The 15168-nt window shown below is 40.4% G+C and overlaps 1 protein-coding gene across 14 annotated transcripts in view; it reads left to right on the top strand.

Annotated features, from left to right (window-relative positions):
• The first annotated feature begins 2775 nt into the window (after positions 1-2775).
• celf1 (cugbp, Elav-like family member 1) overlaps positions 2776-15168 on the top strand; it is a 55822-nt gene continuing 43429 nt past the window's right edge. For 3 of the 14 annotated variants that reach the window (XM_026156327.1, XM_026156783.1, XM_026156100.1), the window contains exons 1-2: positions 2897-3233; positions 9975-10094. In XM_026156327.1, the coding sequence (XP_026012112.1) occupies positions 9991-10094 (104 nt within the window). In that variant the 5' untranslated portion in view covers positions 2897-3233; positions 9975-9990. The other 11 variants (XM_026156921.1, XM_026156622.1, XM_026156543.1 and 8 more) reach the window with 9 other exon arrangements.

Below are 15168 nucleotides of genomic sequence, written 5' to 3'. Positions count from 1 at the left end.
ACCCTGAAGGGGCCGACCAGCTCTCTCCATGTAATTCCCACCCAAAACATGACTCCACTACCTCTTTGCTGACCTCACATCCTTGTTGGCACATGGTGGCCATCCACCACTCCATCCACATGGACAATATAGGGTTGCACGGCACTCATCAGTGAACAAGACTGATGAAAATTAGTCTTCATGTAGTTCAAGGCCCACTGCAGCCGTTTCTGCTTGTGAGCATGAACCTGTGTGTGCCGTGACTCAGCCACAAATCTCTTGACAGTACAATGATCATGCTTATCACCAGAGGGCAGGGATAGCTCAGTAGGTAGAGTGGTGGCCCCATGATCGGAAGGTCGGGGGTTCAACTCCACTGAATGGCTACCTTGAGGTACCCCTGAGCAAGGTACCGTCCCTACACACTGCTCCCCGGGCGCTGCATTGGTGGCTGCCCACTGCTTCACTGGGTGAATGGGTTAAATGCAGAGGAAATATTTCCCTAGGGGGACTAACACATACACATTATTATTAAGTATTTGTGATATATCTAGGGTTTTCATTACTTGTCCAAGGCATTCAACTATTTCACTTTTTCAGCAGCAGAGAGATCCTTTTTCTTTTTCCAAAGATTTTCAGCTCAAGATATTGTTGCATTATTATTCTTTGTAAATAAACGTTTCTTCTGAGAATCCTGTGTTTGCGTCCACCAGCTTCACTATCCTTGACAAATGAAGAAAATTTGAAAAAGCACCACAGAGATAATTCAGTATCTCGGTGCTGCCTCACTGGCTAAACAGGATGCTTGGCCTTTCTAAATGAAAATCCTTTGATTAAAAAATACCATAAACACACGTCTCTGACTAGCTTTTTTGTGAGCTACCTACATTTTGAACTTGACTATTTTTTTGCAACTTTCATGATGTTATTTTTAGCTTCTGGCATCCCTTCACATAAGATGTTAAACACTGTGGCTGTTGACAGCTCAAATGGCGACAGGTATGGCCAGTGTTGGGTAAGTTACTTTAAAATAGTAACTTAGTTACATTACTAGTTACTTCTCTCAAAAGTAACTCAGTTACTTCAAGTTACTCGTTACTTTCAAAGTAACTAGTTGCTAGAGAAAGTAACTTTGGTTTTACTCAGAATTCTCTTGTTAATGTGTTGCTTCCATAACTTTGCAGTCTTCTAGCTTGCTTACTTGCCACAAGTGCACTGTGCCACCTACCAATAGAAAGGAAAAGATAATGTGCATATTTCCACGAGAGAAATCCCACGCCTGGACCGTCATTGACTGCTGCCATGATTCTAGCCTACGTCACAGCGTTATGTGCGCCTTTTACATCCAACACAAAAACTGCAGTCGTGGTGCTTTCGATTGTACTCAGAATTCGGAAATTCTGCCTTCTGAATAGGAAGATGTAGGTAACATCAGACTGCAGATGAGCTGCATACAGGCTGGACTGGGACAGAAAATTGGCCCAGGCATTTTTTAAAAAATTTTTTATTATCTTTTTTTTTTTTTTTTTTGTGTCCCGTTTGGATCTTTAGCATCAGAATTGTTGTCTTAAGGCCAAGAAAGATGCCAAGCGGATTTATTTTACCAAGTGGATCATCATGGCCTTGCCATATTGGTCCATTTGATTGACCTTTATTATAATTATGAATTTATTTTATTTTCAGTTGCTACAAACGGGACAGACATGACTGGGGGATAGGACAGGGAGAAAGAATGAAGAGAGGGAGAGAAAGAAAACCAAAGGGGAGAAGAGACGGTGAGAAGGGGGGGAAGAAAGAAAAAAAAGAAAGAAAAAAAAAGCAAACAAAAAAAACAAAACACCTGGGTCACCTGTATGGAGAAAAAAAACAGAAGAGAAAGCAAACAACAAAGAGCAACATAATAAAAAAAAACGGCACCATCACAATAAACTAGCTAGCAGTAGATATCAGTAGATACTAAATAATAAACGATATTGTGCAGCACGCAAGATAGACAGCGCACAATGTGCTTTGAGGCAGCAGCCAAGAAAGCTGTAGTCTAACTATTAATCATAGTTTTGCTAAATAAAAGGATCTGGCTTGCATCAGTCACATGATCACATTTAACCAATGATCGCCCTCGACGGCAGAACGCGCTGGTTACGAGCCGGGAACGAGCTCACAAAGAGCACGCGCATTTTTTGCGGTCCGGAGCTGTAGGAGAAACACAGACTTCCTTCATCCACCTGCTGGCCTCCAACACTTGCTAATGTTACTGAATCTGTGGAAGCTCCGCGATAGCCACCACACGAAGTAACGAGTAACGAGCCTATCTAAATCCCAGTAATGACTAACGCGTTCCTGATTTTGGCATAATAACTAGTTACCGTGCTCGTTACCACAATAATAATGTAGTTACTGTAACGCGTTACTTAATAACACGTTAGTCCCAACACTGGGTATGGCACACTCAAAAGTAAAAAGAATTTATCTAGTAATATTATTATTATAATTGCTGTAACTAAATAATTTGCCATATATGGGATGAATAAAGTATTTGTTATTGTCATCTTCTTCACATCTTTATGATGTTTTTCCACAACTACAGTTAACAGGTGTTTCTAATTAGAAATATAGCCACTAACAACGAACAATTAATTTTTTAAGGATAACTTATATAAAGCTTTTTGATTTTAATATCTTTAGATTTCACACCTTTTTAAAAAGTTAAACATGAATATCTGTTAACTTTATTATTTTTCTATTTTCAATGGGGAAAACAACAACAACAAACAAAACTGAACCACATTGCTGGAAAGTAGGAAACGATAGTCCCTTTCTACGGACCGTACCACGTTACACTTTGAACAAGGGAATTGTCACGTGCACTTTCACCATCGTTACGGACAGAAAGGAAGAAGTAAGATCGCTTCTTTTCGTTTCAAGGAACGATTCTACATTAAGCCATTCAAATTTAAAAGGAAGCAAATATCATGCTGATGTTGGTTCTGACCGGTTCCTTTAAACCTCTCCACCCCCTTTACAGCTGTCGAATGGAAATGGTTCAGCATAAGGAGACTGCCATTTTACACAGTGACTTCTAGTTAAATCTATGAAGTGACAGACCACAAGTTATCCACACGTGTTGTGGTCAGTTTGTTTTCCGAGCGGTGCAATATTTTTAAACGTCACACTGTTACATAATAAGCAAATATCCAAAACACGATTTCGCCTGTTAAGCACAAATCCAACTAACAGTGAAGTAAAGAACCCGGGTAAGTAGTTGAGCATTTTAAGTTAACTGTTGTCGCTAGCGTTAATGACACAGACAACTCACGAAGAGGCAGCTGCTGGGCTTGGAGCATAGTTTGATGGCCCGGCAAAAATATTGTTTAAGTCACGTCATGACGAGTTTGGGTTGGTTCGCGTAAGGGAGCTGTGCTTACAGTATCATTTGGTAGTAGCGATACGAATCATTAACTCACTTGAAAGGTTTGTGAATATGTGCACATAAATATGTCCAATATAAATGTATGTATTGTACAAAATACACATACATGTGACGGCACCGAAAGCGGAAGTCACCCCTGCCACCTCTCTCGCAGTAATAGTGGACTTTTTTTTTATTTAAGTCTGATCTGTTAAACTGTTAAGCTTCTCTGCACCAGGCAACAAGACCGCCTCCCAGCTTTAATAGCAAGCTCGAGTTTAGAAGATATATAGCCAAGAGGTCTGAGCTAAACCTTTGATCCTCTGGAGTGTATCACTTCCTGTATTAGTGTAAAGCAGAGAATCATAGCATGCTGCATGGATGCTACTTGTACTGCAGTAAACAGCCAGCACCAAAACATATTTTGGACAGCTAAAGTCAGCAGTTTATCTTCAGGCTGTTTTTCAGGGTTCAGTCTTCTGCTGGTCAGCTCATTGGATTAAAGTTAATGTAGTAAAAGAGAGAAAACTGTATAATTCTGAATTATACTAATGCATGAAGCATTCACACAGCAACCTGAGGTAACTGATTGTTGCTGAGGTAAAGTTGTTTGTTTTTGTCAGAGAAGTCTGGAATTAACATCTCCAGTAAAATAAAAAAAATGCTGTGTGACAGCAAGTAAAGTGGTGAATGTACTCTTAATATAACCAAAATAACTGTTTACTATCTTGATAATCAATCATCCAAGTAAGGAAATCACAAAAAGTTGATACTGTTCATTTGGAGGTAGCGTTTTCAGCAGGAGAAACGTTTTGTCACTCGGCCGAGTGCCTTCTTCAGTCTCGGCTGACTGCAGATTTCCCCAACCTGACCACTGATCAGTGGCCATGAGTAAGATTCACAGAGTTTGCAATAAGCTACCCCTAGGCCAACTCCTCAATCTAGAGATGGTCTTTCTCTTTTCACGTAAATGGCCTCTTTGACTCCCCAATCAAACCAGCGTTCCTCCCTGTCCAGGATGTGTACATCCTAACCCTTTAAAGAGTGGCCACTGGGCTGAAAGTGTAGACTGCTGAGTAGAGTAGAGCGATATGACCAAAAATATTTATCACAATATACATTTGAAAATTTGCTATAACGATATAACTGACGATATAATTGAGACTAGACAAAATACTTTACAACTTTAGTGTAACTCCACAACTTTATTAGTGCAAAATAAACCATCAATGTATTTTCACTTAAACAAGCAGCTGTTTTTTGCGTTAAAGTTATATAAAAAGGTAACAGTGCAAATGCAAATTCCTTGCTGACAGTTTAACCTAAAGGCATTTCCAGTGGACATTGCACCACTTGATGGGTTGTCGGAGCATTACGTCTATCGTAGGGAGGAGCCTCGCGGAGTGATACGTACTGTGCTTCAACATAATATTACCGTATTGCGTGTGTATAACCTCTTTTTAAGTTTTGTGGCTATTATATACTAGGACTGTTCGATATAACGATATATATCGGATGACGATATTAAAAACGTCTATAGTTTCATTTTACGCTATCGTTTGTTTCGTGGTGTCGCAAAATAAACTGTTTACGACAATATTTTTTCATCATTTTGATGGTCACTGTAGTGGCTGTATTCATTTCCTAAAGTTCTCTCTTTCTCTTATATTTAATATAACCACACTACGGACGGACAAGCGCCTGTTTTTATGCGTTGTCGTTAGCAACAACGACGGTAACACCATCGCATGTCCGCTGGTTTATGTTCCACATAAACCTTTCACAATAAAGCTCAAGATCCTGTTGAGACTTTTCAAAATAAACCGAATCACTCTCACGAGATTCACAGAATTTACAGAAAATGTTACATTTTTGTGATTTATATCGTTATCGGGATGATAGAATTCTTATATTGGGATATGAGATTTTGGTCATATCGCACAGGCCTATTATATACTGTTATGCTGACAATATGTCGGCCAATGTCCACTGGAAATGCCTTTAGGTTAAACTGTCAGCAAAGAATTTGCATTTGCACTGTTACATCTTTATATAACTTTAATGCAAAAAACAGCTGCTTGTTTAAGTGAAAATACATTGATGGGGTTTTTTTTGCGCTAATAAAGTTGTGGAGTTGTAAAGTATTTTGTCACGGTTTGGCATGGCTGACCGTGGGGGGTGTAGGGAAGGAGGACCCAGGCGCGGTGCTCTGTGTGCGAACAGTGCGTTTATTTACAGTGTGTGGTACAAAAGAACAATAAATCCCCGTGTTTTCCCCAGACTCCCGTGTCGTCCTCCTAGTGCTCTCTGCTCCCGTGTCTGCACTCCCGGTGCTCGCTGCTCTTCAGGCCTTCCACGCTCCTCCTGCGGGAAACAATAGCGGCAGCTGTCAGGACACTAAACAATGGCAGGCATGCACTTAACGACGAAACCTAAACTGGGTGACTAACGTGGAGTCTCAAGCAATGATCCCACGCTGGTGGGAGCTCCAAGACTCTCTTAAGTAGCTCCCCCGACGAGGCCTGATCAGCAGCAGGTGTGTGGCTTCGGGTGTGGCCAGTCCCCTAGCAGGGCCACCCCCCCCCCCCCACAAGTGCTCAGACACACAGCCACCCACACACATATATACAAGCATAGAGAAGGGGAAGCAACACCAAAAATACATAATAATATAACAGGTCCATGACTGCCCAGGGGTCCTGGGTCGCCCAGTCCAGGACCCCTTGCTGTCATCGGCTTGACTTTGTATCTCAAATTATACAAATGTTTCACCTTCCTAAGGAACATTATGAAGGTGCTAAGAAAAAAAGGCAAAGATGTGGTTGTCGGTGGCCTAACCAACTTCAACTTCATTTGTATGGTACATTTAAAACAACTATTGTTGACCAAAGTGCTTTACAGGTTCAGCAAGTGAAAACAGTGATAAGGGACAATAGAAATAATGACAAGACAGATGTGGAGCACTAGTAGTGATTCAGGGCCTGACAATGCAAGCGTGTCAGCAGCATTTGCAGCTGATATTTAGTTGTAACTCAATGGCCTAGGCATTTTTAAACAAGAACATTTCCCTGGGAACTACTAGACTATTTGGGAAATTCTTGACTATTGTGGCAGATTATTGACACACTATCATTTATTTTGCTGTTGCCTTTAACTTTATAGGTTTTCCTGTTTCTACAGTAACATTTAATTGTCTGGAAGTCAGTAGCATGCTCTCTTTGCTGCATTTCAGTTGTGGCAAGCAAACAGCTTCTGGATATGTTACACCCACCACTGATGGTGGTGGTAGACTGACTAGTGTGCAAACTGGTAAAGACTTGACACAGTAATTAAGATCATTAATGTGGTATTGTAATCATTATTTCTTTTAGACCACAGTCATTTTAATGTTTTTGTGAATTGCTGGGTTATGAATAATTTGTTAATGTTCAGTTGTTTGCCAAGTTAGCTTGCTTCCTGTGGGTTGCCATCGTTAGATAAAGTGATTAGATTCCTAATCACTGAAGTCAACTTAGCTTGAGTGTCTAGTGGCTCTAGCATATTGATTTATGTGTTGGATGTCTTTGTAAAAAAAATTTTTCTTTTTTTTAAACATATTTGTTTCAGGGCTCTAGACTAACCTTTTGCCATGGTTGCACTGGAGCACCTAACTTCTTTTTTTCTTAGGTGCACCCAAATGTTTTAACCACATCGCTTAACACCGCAGCTTTACATGTTCACTTTTTAAAAAAAATTGCTGTCCATACTAGAGATGGACCGATCCGATATTACGTATCGGTATCGGTCTGATACTGACCTAAATTACTGGATCGGATATAGGAGAAAAATAAAAAATGTAATCCGATCCATTAAATATCACGAAAGCACCTCACAAAACTTGCAACACGCCGAGAAGTAAAGCAAGTGTGTAAGTCCATCTCTGAATGTAAAGCATTCCTGCGTTAAGCTTAACAAATGATATATGGAGCGACTGCCTCTCCTGCTGCTACTTCAATCATGAAACTGCTTAATGACCAGCTGATCGGCTTTTCTGTTGCGAGTCCGTGTCTGTTGTTTGCTTTTGGCCCACTTTGCACCAGAAAGAGGAAACCAGTGGATAAACAACAGCAGCACGTTTAAGCTTGATCAGCTGTTGTTAGAATGTATTTAATATTACTTTCTACTCGAGGATCTTTTTCTACGTAGCTGACGCTGGTAACTGTGCAGGGGCGGATCTAGCAAAGTTTAGCCAGGGGGGCCGATAGGGCATTAACAGGGAAAAGGGGGCACAAAGACATACTTTTCTTTCTTATTCTCATTTAAAATGTCGAGCTTTTAATAAATAATTATCTGACACCCAAAGTTTTAATTTGATGTAAAATGAATAGAAGTCCATTACTGTATATAGTAACTATTAAGTCTAATATATATATACCTAACTAATATATAAGCTATAGTACTAATATGTAAGCTATAGTACTTTTTCCTTTGGGAAGGTACCATCTGTGCAGTGTGCAATTTTGTTGAAGAAAGATGTTGAATCTATTTAATATTTCTTGAAAAATAATTGATTTCTGTGCATTTTTTTTCACACTGCATCAAATTAAGGTTGATTACGTCGATTAAGCATCATGAGGTGGAGCGTGAGGGGTGGTTCCCTATTTTGGGGCAGGGATAGCTCAGTAGGTAGAGTGGTGGCCCCATGATCGGAAGGTCGGGGGTTCGATTCCCCTGAACAGCTACCCTGAGGTACCCCTGAGCAAGGTACCGTCCCTACACACTGCTCCCCGGGCGCCCAATGGCTGCCCACTGCTTCACTGAGTGAATGGGTTAAATGCAGAGAGGGATTTTCCCCACGGGGACCAATAAAGTACACTTTCTTCTTTTATTTATTTATTTTTGTTGTTGCTGGGAGTTGGAACCCTATTAGTTAGGTTGCTTAATATTTATGCTAAGTACTCTTTAAAATACCAGAATAGGGAGGATGGTGTAGGTCTAAGTTTATTAGATTGATCAGTATTGCTGAACTATGAAATATTCTTTTTTGCATATAGGTATAACAGAATAGCTTTAGTGTAGTTGTTGTTTTAAACTTGAGTATGAACTTATACAAAATGCAGCAAGATATTTAAAAACAGTTTTGTTGATTAAAAAACACTATATCGGATTCATATCGGTATCGACAGATATCCAAATTTATGATATCGGTATCGGACATAAAAAAGTGGTATCGTGCCATCTCTAGTCCATACTGGCAACATTGATTTGTAAAGGATTAACTAACAATCTTGTTCTTTATTTGGAGCACATTTCTACAAGAAAGATAAGTTACCATATTTTTTGGACCCTAAAGTGCACCAGATAATAAGGCGCATGAAACCAAACAGTCAGATAAGTCAAACTTTACTCAACTCATTCCTCCACTTCTGTACCATTGATTCATTAATGTTAAATTCTGTCACAGCAGCATGTCTCTTAACAGGTGCCATTTTGAGGTCCCTATACACACACAATATGGTAATATTATGTTGAAGCGCATATTAATCTGTGAGGCTCCAGTAGGGCTGGGCCATATCATATTGTTCAACAGTAATACCGGTATAATGTGAGGCAATGATAATACAATGAAATATCGCGATAGAATATGGGTAAAACGCGCATGCGCAGTGCCTTTGTTTTCATACGCACATGGCGGCGACAGTGAATGAGAAGGGGCGAAAGTGGATCGTTGAATGAAACAGGTGAACCAGAATTGGTTTGTAAAAATGCTGCAGCTTCAGTGGTGCGGAACTGGTTTGGCTTTCGTCCGTCAGATACACAACAAAGCACATTTTTTGGTAGAGCATGCAAGCGGGCCGTCGTTATTACCGAACTGATTTTATGAACACGGCGCTGAAAAATCTGTCAAAAATGTTTTAGTACAACTTTGCTAAGCTACGAAGCCGCACCGCTTGATGGATTGTCGTAGCATTACGGCTGCCGTAGTCGGGAGCCTTGTGCATTGTGTGTGTGTGTGTATAACCTCTTTTTAAGTTTTGTGGATATTATACGTGGTTATGCTGAGGATGTGTCGGCCAGTTTCCACTGGAAATGCCTTTTGGTTAAACTGTCAGCAAGGAATTTGCATTTGCACTGTAAAATGTTTATATAGCTTTAATGCACATAAAAAAAAAAAACAGAAACGAAAGGATATTAAGTGCGCCTTATAGTCCGAAGAATACGGTAATGAAAATGTTCCTGTGCTTAAAGTGCTTCACTGAGCTGAAATTTAAACTTAAAATGTCTCAAGATATATAAAATGAAGTCCAAATTAAAAGTGCCTCAAAGACTTCGAACTGAAGATCTCAGTATCTGAACATCTTACCTTGGGCATCAACATCTGAGAGGTTCCGCTATTGACTATCTCTCATTGGTTTAGACCACGATATGGAGCAGCAGCACGGAGTTGGTGTGGCGGTGCTTCAGCAGCCCTCTAAGCAGCTCTAAGCGGCCCTCTAAACACGACCAAATTGGCCGAACTCCTAGAGCCTTGTGTTTGTAATTGGTTTCTTTTGTGTCTTGTCCTGATGTGTCTCTTGTGTGTATGTGTGGGTTTGTGTTTTACTAGTACTACTAGGCCTTGGATGGATAGCCTTGACCCTGAAACACTGTATGTGTCTCAAGAACACACTGGTCTGCCCTCACATGTCCTTGCTACCGTGGAAGGCCCCAACCTGGAACTGAGGGGGTAAGTGTGTGTGTGTGTGTGTGTGTGTGTGTGTGTGTGTGTGTGTGTGTGTGTGTGTGTGTGTGTGGATATGGAGCACCATAACTACTCTGCATCCAAAAGTCCACATTAGCAAAAATGCACTGGTTACTAATGAAGACTAGCTAACATAGTTAGAGGAAGCTAAGAGCAAAAGATGCACCAGTTGGACACATTTCACAGTTGCTGTTGCCGTTTCCTTGTTTGCAATAGTTTGTGGTCGATGTCCAAACCACTGTTTGGAAAAGTTTCATCAGAAGCACCGTTCTTTTCAACTTTTTCTCACCTTTCTTTCACCTCTCTCTCTCTCTCTCTCAATGTCTGTCATTACATTAACTTTGCATTTTTTGCACTTAAGATAACAAGTTACTGTCTACCGTCTTGATAGTGTCACCTTCAACTCATCTCTGTCTTTTCTTCTTCTCTTGTGTGTTTGCATGCATGTATGTGTGTACACACACAAAGTAAACTAAGAACACAGAAAAGCGATAAAGCAGCACTAATGTAAATGACAACAAAGTGCGGTAAAGACTCTTAATCTAAGCTGTAATTAAGTAAGTTGCGTGAATATGCACAACTGCATGAATATAACGCAAATAAAATTTCCCGGAGGAACCCACCCAAGGAATTAATAAAGTTTCATCTAATCTAATCTGAATAATATAAAATCTGATACCAGCGTTAAATTATTAAGGTGTATTGGTGTATTTATTATTTTTGCATAGAACCATCAAATCCACTTTTTGTCAAATTAAATGCTTTAAAGATCTGGTCCACATCAGAACTGCACAAATAATCTATAAAGCAGCAAACCAATATTTGCTGCAAATAAGATCAAATCATCATGGCCTGATAGGAATCCTTATGTTCAGCTAGCCTGTCGTAATAACTAATGTAAATATCACAGCATTTAAGTCACAGATAAAGTAAAAAAGAAAGGGCATCATTATATATTGTCATATTTTCGCTCAAAGTGCTTTATTATGCCTCATTCACTGATTCACACCCATTAATACAAGCACTTCAGATATACTCATAGTTTGTTGAAATCACACATTTATTATCTCATATTAATTATGCACATCAAAGCTGACCAAGAAAACCGCCTTCATATTTTTCTGTATTTTACCCTCAGTTATTTTGACACAAAGGAATCTGCTGTGATGCTCACACCTTTAACGCTGGTTTGAGGGCGGAGTCAAGGAGGCCATTTACGTGAAAAGGGAAAGACCATCTCTGAATGGAGGAGGGGGCCTAAGGGTACATCTGTCACCATCTTACAATGCTGTGATTGCAGCCATTCCCCAGCTCTCTGTGAATGGGACTCATGGCCATTGATCAGTGGGTTTTGGTCAGTGGTTGTTGATCAATGGTCATGAGAATTTGCATAATTATGATTAAGGAACTGACCTCCCAGCCCATTGTTCCTTCAGTGGGCTGGTTTCAGTCATTATGCAAATTTAAAGTCACTTGGATGAGTGACGAAACCTTTCTCCCACAAAACGCTACATCCAGATGAACAGAATCAACTTTTGGAGAGGTGAAAATACTAGTAGTGCTAGCTGCACGGCGTCAACACATTAACGAGGTAACCGCTGACGCTAACCGCGACGCTAACGTGTTGACGCTCCACGCATGGGGCATTCCGCGGTAACTCGTTAACGGAGATTTGCCGCGTTAATACGGTTATGGTGTTATGGTATCATTTTAACGAGAGTAACGGTGCAGCACTAAAATAGTAATCTCCAAACGTTTTCTTTTTTATCGACCAGCTCCTCTTTGATAGCTGCCGTCTCCATCTTGTCGTTGCCTGCGGGTGAAGCGATGGGGGAGGTGGAGTTGTGTCCAGTGAAGGAGAGAGGCGAGGCAGAGTAACGCAGCGTAGAGACAAAAGTGGACGAAAGAGAGGCAAACTTGCGGTTCCACAAGTATAATTATTATGTAACATAGACTATATCGATATAAACGATATTGTCACATCTCATGTCTCGTATAAAAATATATCGATATATTTAAAAACTCGATATATCGCCCAGTCCTAATTCCACCATCATCTTTCTGTGTGGATTTTGCATGTTCTCCTGTGTTTTCGTGGGTTCTTTTGCACTGTCCACTTCCTGCTGTGACAAAACAAATTTCCCACGTGTGGGACTAATAAAGGTTATCTTATCTTCTCTCCAGTAGAGCAGGGCGATATGACCAAAAATATTTATCACGATATACATTTGAAAATTTGCGGTAACGATATAACTGACGATATAATTGACACAAGACAAAATACTTTACATAAAATCGTTTCGAGGTCAGTAAACACAACCAGAGTTCATACATAAGGCACACGGGATTATAAGGGGCTCTGTCGACTTTCAGAAAAATCAAAGGACGATTTTAAGTGCACCGTATTTTCCAAAACAACACGGTAATAACGACGGCCCGGTAGCATGCTCTACCAAAAATAGTGCTTTGTTGTGTATCTGACGGACGAAAGCTAAACCAGTTCCACACCACTGAAGTTGCAGCATTTTTACAAACCAGTTCTGGTTCATCCATTTCATTCAACGATCCACTTTTGCTCTTCTCGTTCTGCGTCAACGCCGTGTGCGTATGTAAACAAAGGCACTGTGCCTTGCTGGAGGGGAAAAGTGAAGACGCCCATGCAGAGTGCAGCATATGTAAGGAATAACAGACGGGTGTGTTTTAATCTGATCCAATTTGTCTTTTAGACAGTGGAGGAAAATGTGTACTGTCTTACATTGTGTCGAAATGAAGGCACAGAGGTCAAATGCTGCCTTTTGCAGATTCGGTCTGTTTATTTTTTTTAAATTTGTAGTAAATTATTGCCTGGTTTGTTTGTCACTGTATTAATATAGTTGTGCTCAACTAACAGTGTCTTTTTTTTGTTTCTTTGTTGAGGACTTACGTGGGTCAAAGCATGTTTTTATATTAAATTATAACATGTCAGTAAACTGTATGTCCCTTGATATAATTATTTTCCAGTGTAACCCTTGGTGAACTTAATTGTTTGTGTGTAGCTGTGAGTTTAGGCTGCACACACAAAGGCGTTATTTGATATTGGTTCATGTATATCTTTACACACAAAAATCACACACAGACCTGTGCAGCATGTAAGACAACAGCGAAAACACGGGCCCCTCAGGCCGGAACCTAATTGTTACTCTTGGTGTAGCTAGTCCAGGGATTAGCTGCTGGCTGGGGAGTACTATTCACTCCCCTTTTCATTCCCTCTGACCACTGGGCCTTATCACCATCAATCTGACACCTTGTTTATCTGACGCTGCAGCCAGATTTGCTGGCCTAGGAGAAATGTTCACAAAGGCCCTGGATCATCAGCACTTTGATTGTGGTCATTCATATGGCTATTACGCACTCTAGTCCCAGTTATCCCAGCATCCCTCTGTTTCCATGAACTACATGCAGTTTTTAGTCTCTGTCCCAGAGCCTGGTAAGCTAACCTGAAGGCCTGCCAGTTTGTCTCTGACGTTTTTGTTCTTCTTTCATCTCAAACATAAGTGTCCCTTTACTTGATTTTTTTTTTTTTTGGTTTGTTTTTGTGTTCAAACACACGGGTTTTCATGTGGATTGGTTTATTTTTTTCCCTCTGGTTTTTTGCACACTGCTGCCCTATGACACCAGTCCTCGGGGACTTAACAGCAAGTGTGCAATCTGGAGTTTGCCTCTACCTTCTGATCGCCTTGTGAGTTTACTTCCATTGTGCTGAAGAAGAAGAAAGATACAGGTTTTATCAGCATGGCTTCTTTTAAGCTGGATTTTCTCCCAGAGATGATGGTGGACCATTGCTCTTTAAATGCTAGTCCTGTGTAAGTAACCCTTCCTAGCCAGGTTCATTATTCCAGGTGCCTCTTGAAGTCAGCTGGAAAGAATTGTAGTGGAGTGTACATTTAGCAATAAATATGTGTACTACAAGATAGTGAAATTCCTCAGAAGTCCCGATTTCAACATCTTTTTTTTTTTTGTTATATATATACAAGACATTCAGTGTTTGTGTCGGCAGTCTATGTATGTGCTTTTATTTAAAGCTGTATTTCCTTTTATAGTGAAAGAGTTAAAAAATAAATACTTAAAAAAAACTAATTATGCGCTCCATCAAATATGCATTCTGTTTAACAAAAAAAATGAGCTTGTAGGTCTTTCACTACATGGGTTCCTTAAAATTTCAGCAAAAAGTCTTCCCTGGAAAAAAAGTCCAGATTATTGTCAATAATGGAATTTGTATTTAAGCAGGAGTCCACTATGTGTATGTTACTGGCATAGTGCAGCCTGAACTTTTCTGTACATAACCTGATAAAGATGGTGTGAGATCGCAAAAGCCAGCGCAGCTTAATTAGACATTAAAAATTCCTTAGTGCATTGTAAGGCTAGTACAGGTAATAATCTGTAGTGCTTTGATTATTTTAGTAATTGAGTGTTCTATCGCTTATTCCATTTGAAATCACATAAGAAGTACTTATGCATTAATTAATAAGTAATAATAAATATTCAGGATAGGAAAAAGCCCCACAGGGCAGCGTGTAAAATGGGTGGGCAGCGTGCAAGGTCCCCTGTGATGACCCTGTTTTTCCTGAGACAGGAGGATCTGGCAATGGCCTCCAGGGCTGGCAGAGGGCTGCCTTTTGGGGCATTGTTAATAACCCTCTGTGCAGCCTTCCTGCTCTCAGTATTGGCCCCTGTGTACCAAACTCCCAGGCAGTAAGAGAGCATGCCCTCCACTGAGGAGTGGTAGAAGGCCAGCAGCAGCTTCTGGTCTTCAGACTGAAAAAAGCACTTTCTTTCAAACAATACTCGGTTGAGACGAGGAATATATCCTCCACACCGCTGCCCTGCCACCAGCCTGAGTGGATGATACAAAGCAGGACTGATTAATGTTTTCATGTTGTTTACACCAAATTCTGACCCTACCGTTCACAGCAGACATTGACTCAACAGACCATTAGAATTGCTTCAGTTTCCTTGTTCTTGTTTTGTTCTTATCTGATAGGAGTGGCACCTGGCATGGTTTTCCGCTGCTGTAACCCAT

This window comes from Astatotilapia calliptera, chromosome 1 (assembly GCF_900246225.1).
Source record: "Astatotilapia calliptera chromosome 1, fAstCal1.2, whole genome shotgun sequence".
Taxonomy (NCBI): Eukaryota; Metazoa; Chordata; class Actinopteri; order Cichliformes; family Cichlidae; genus Astatotilapia; species Astatotilapia calliptera.
This window is presented reverse-complemented; position numbering and strand designations above follow the sequence as displayed.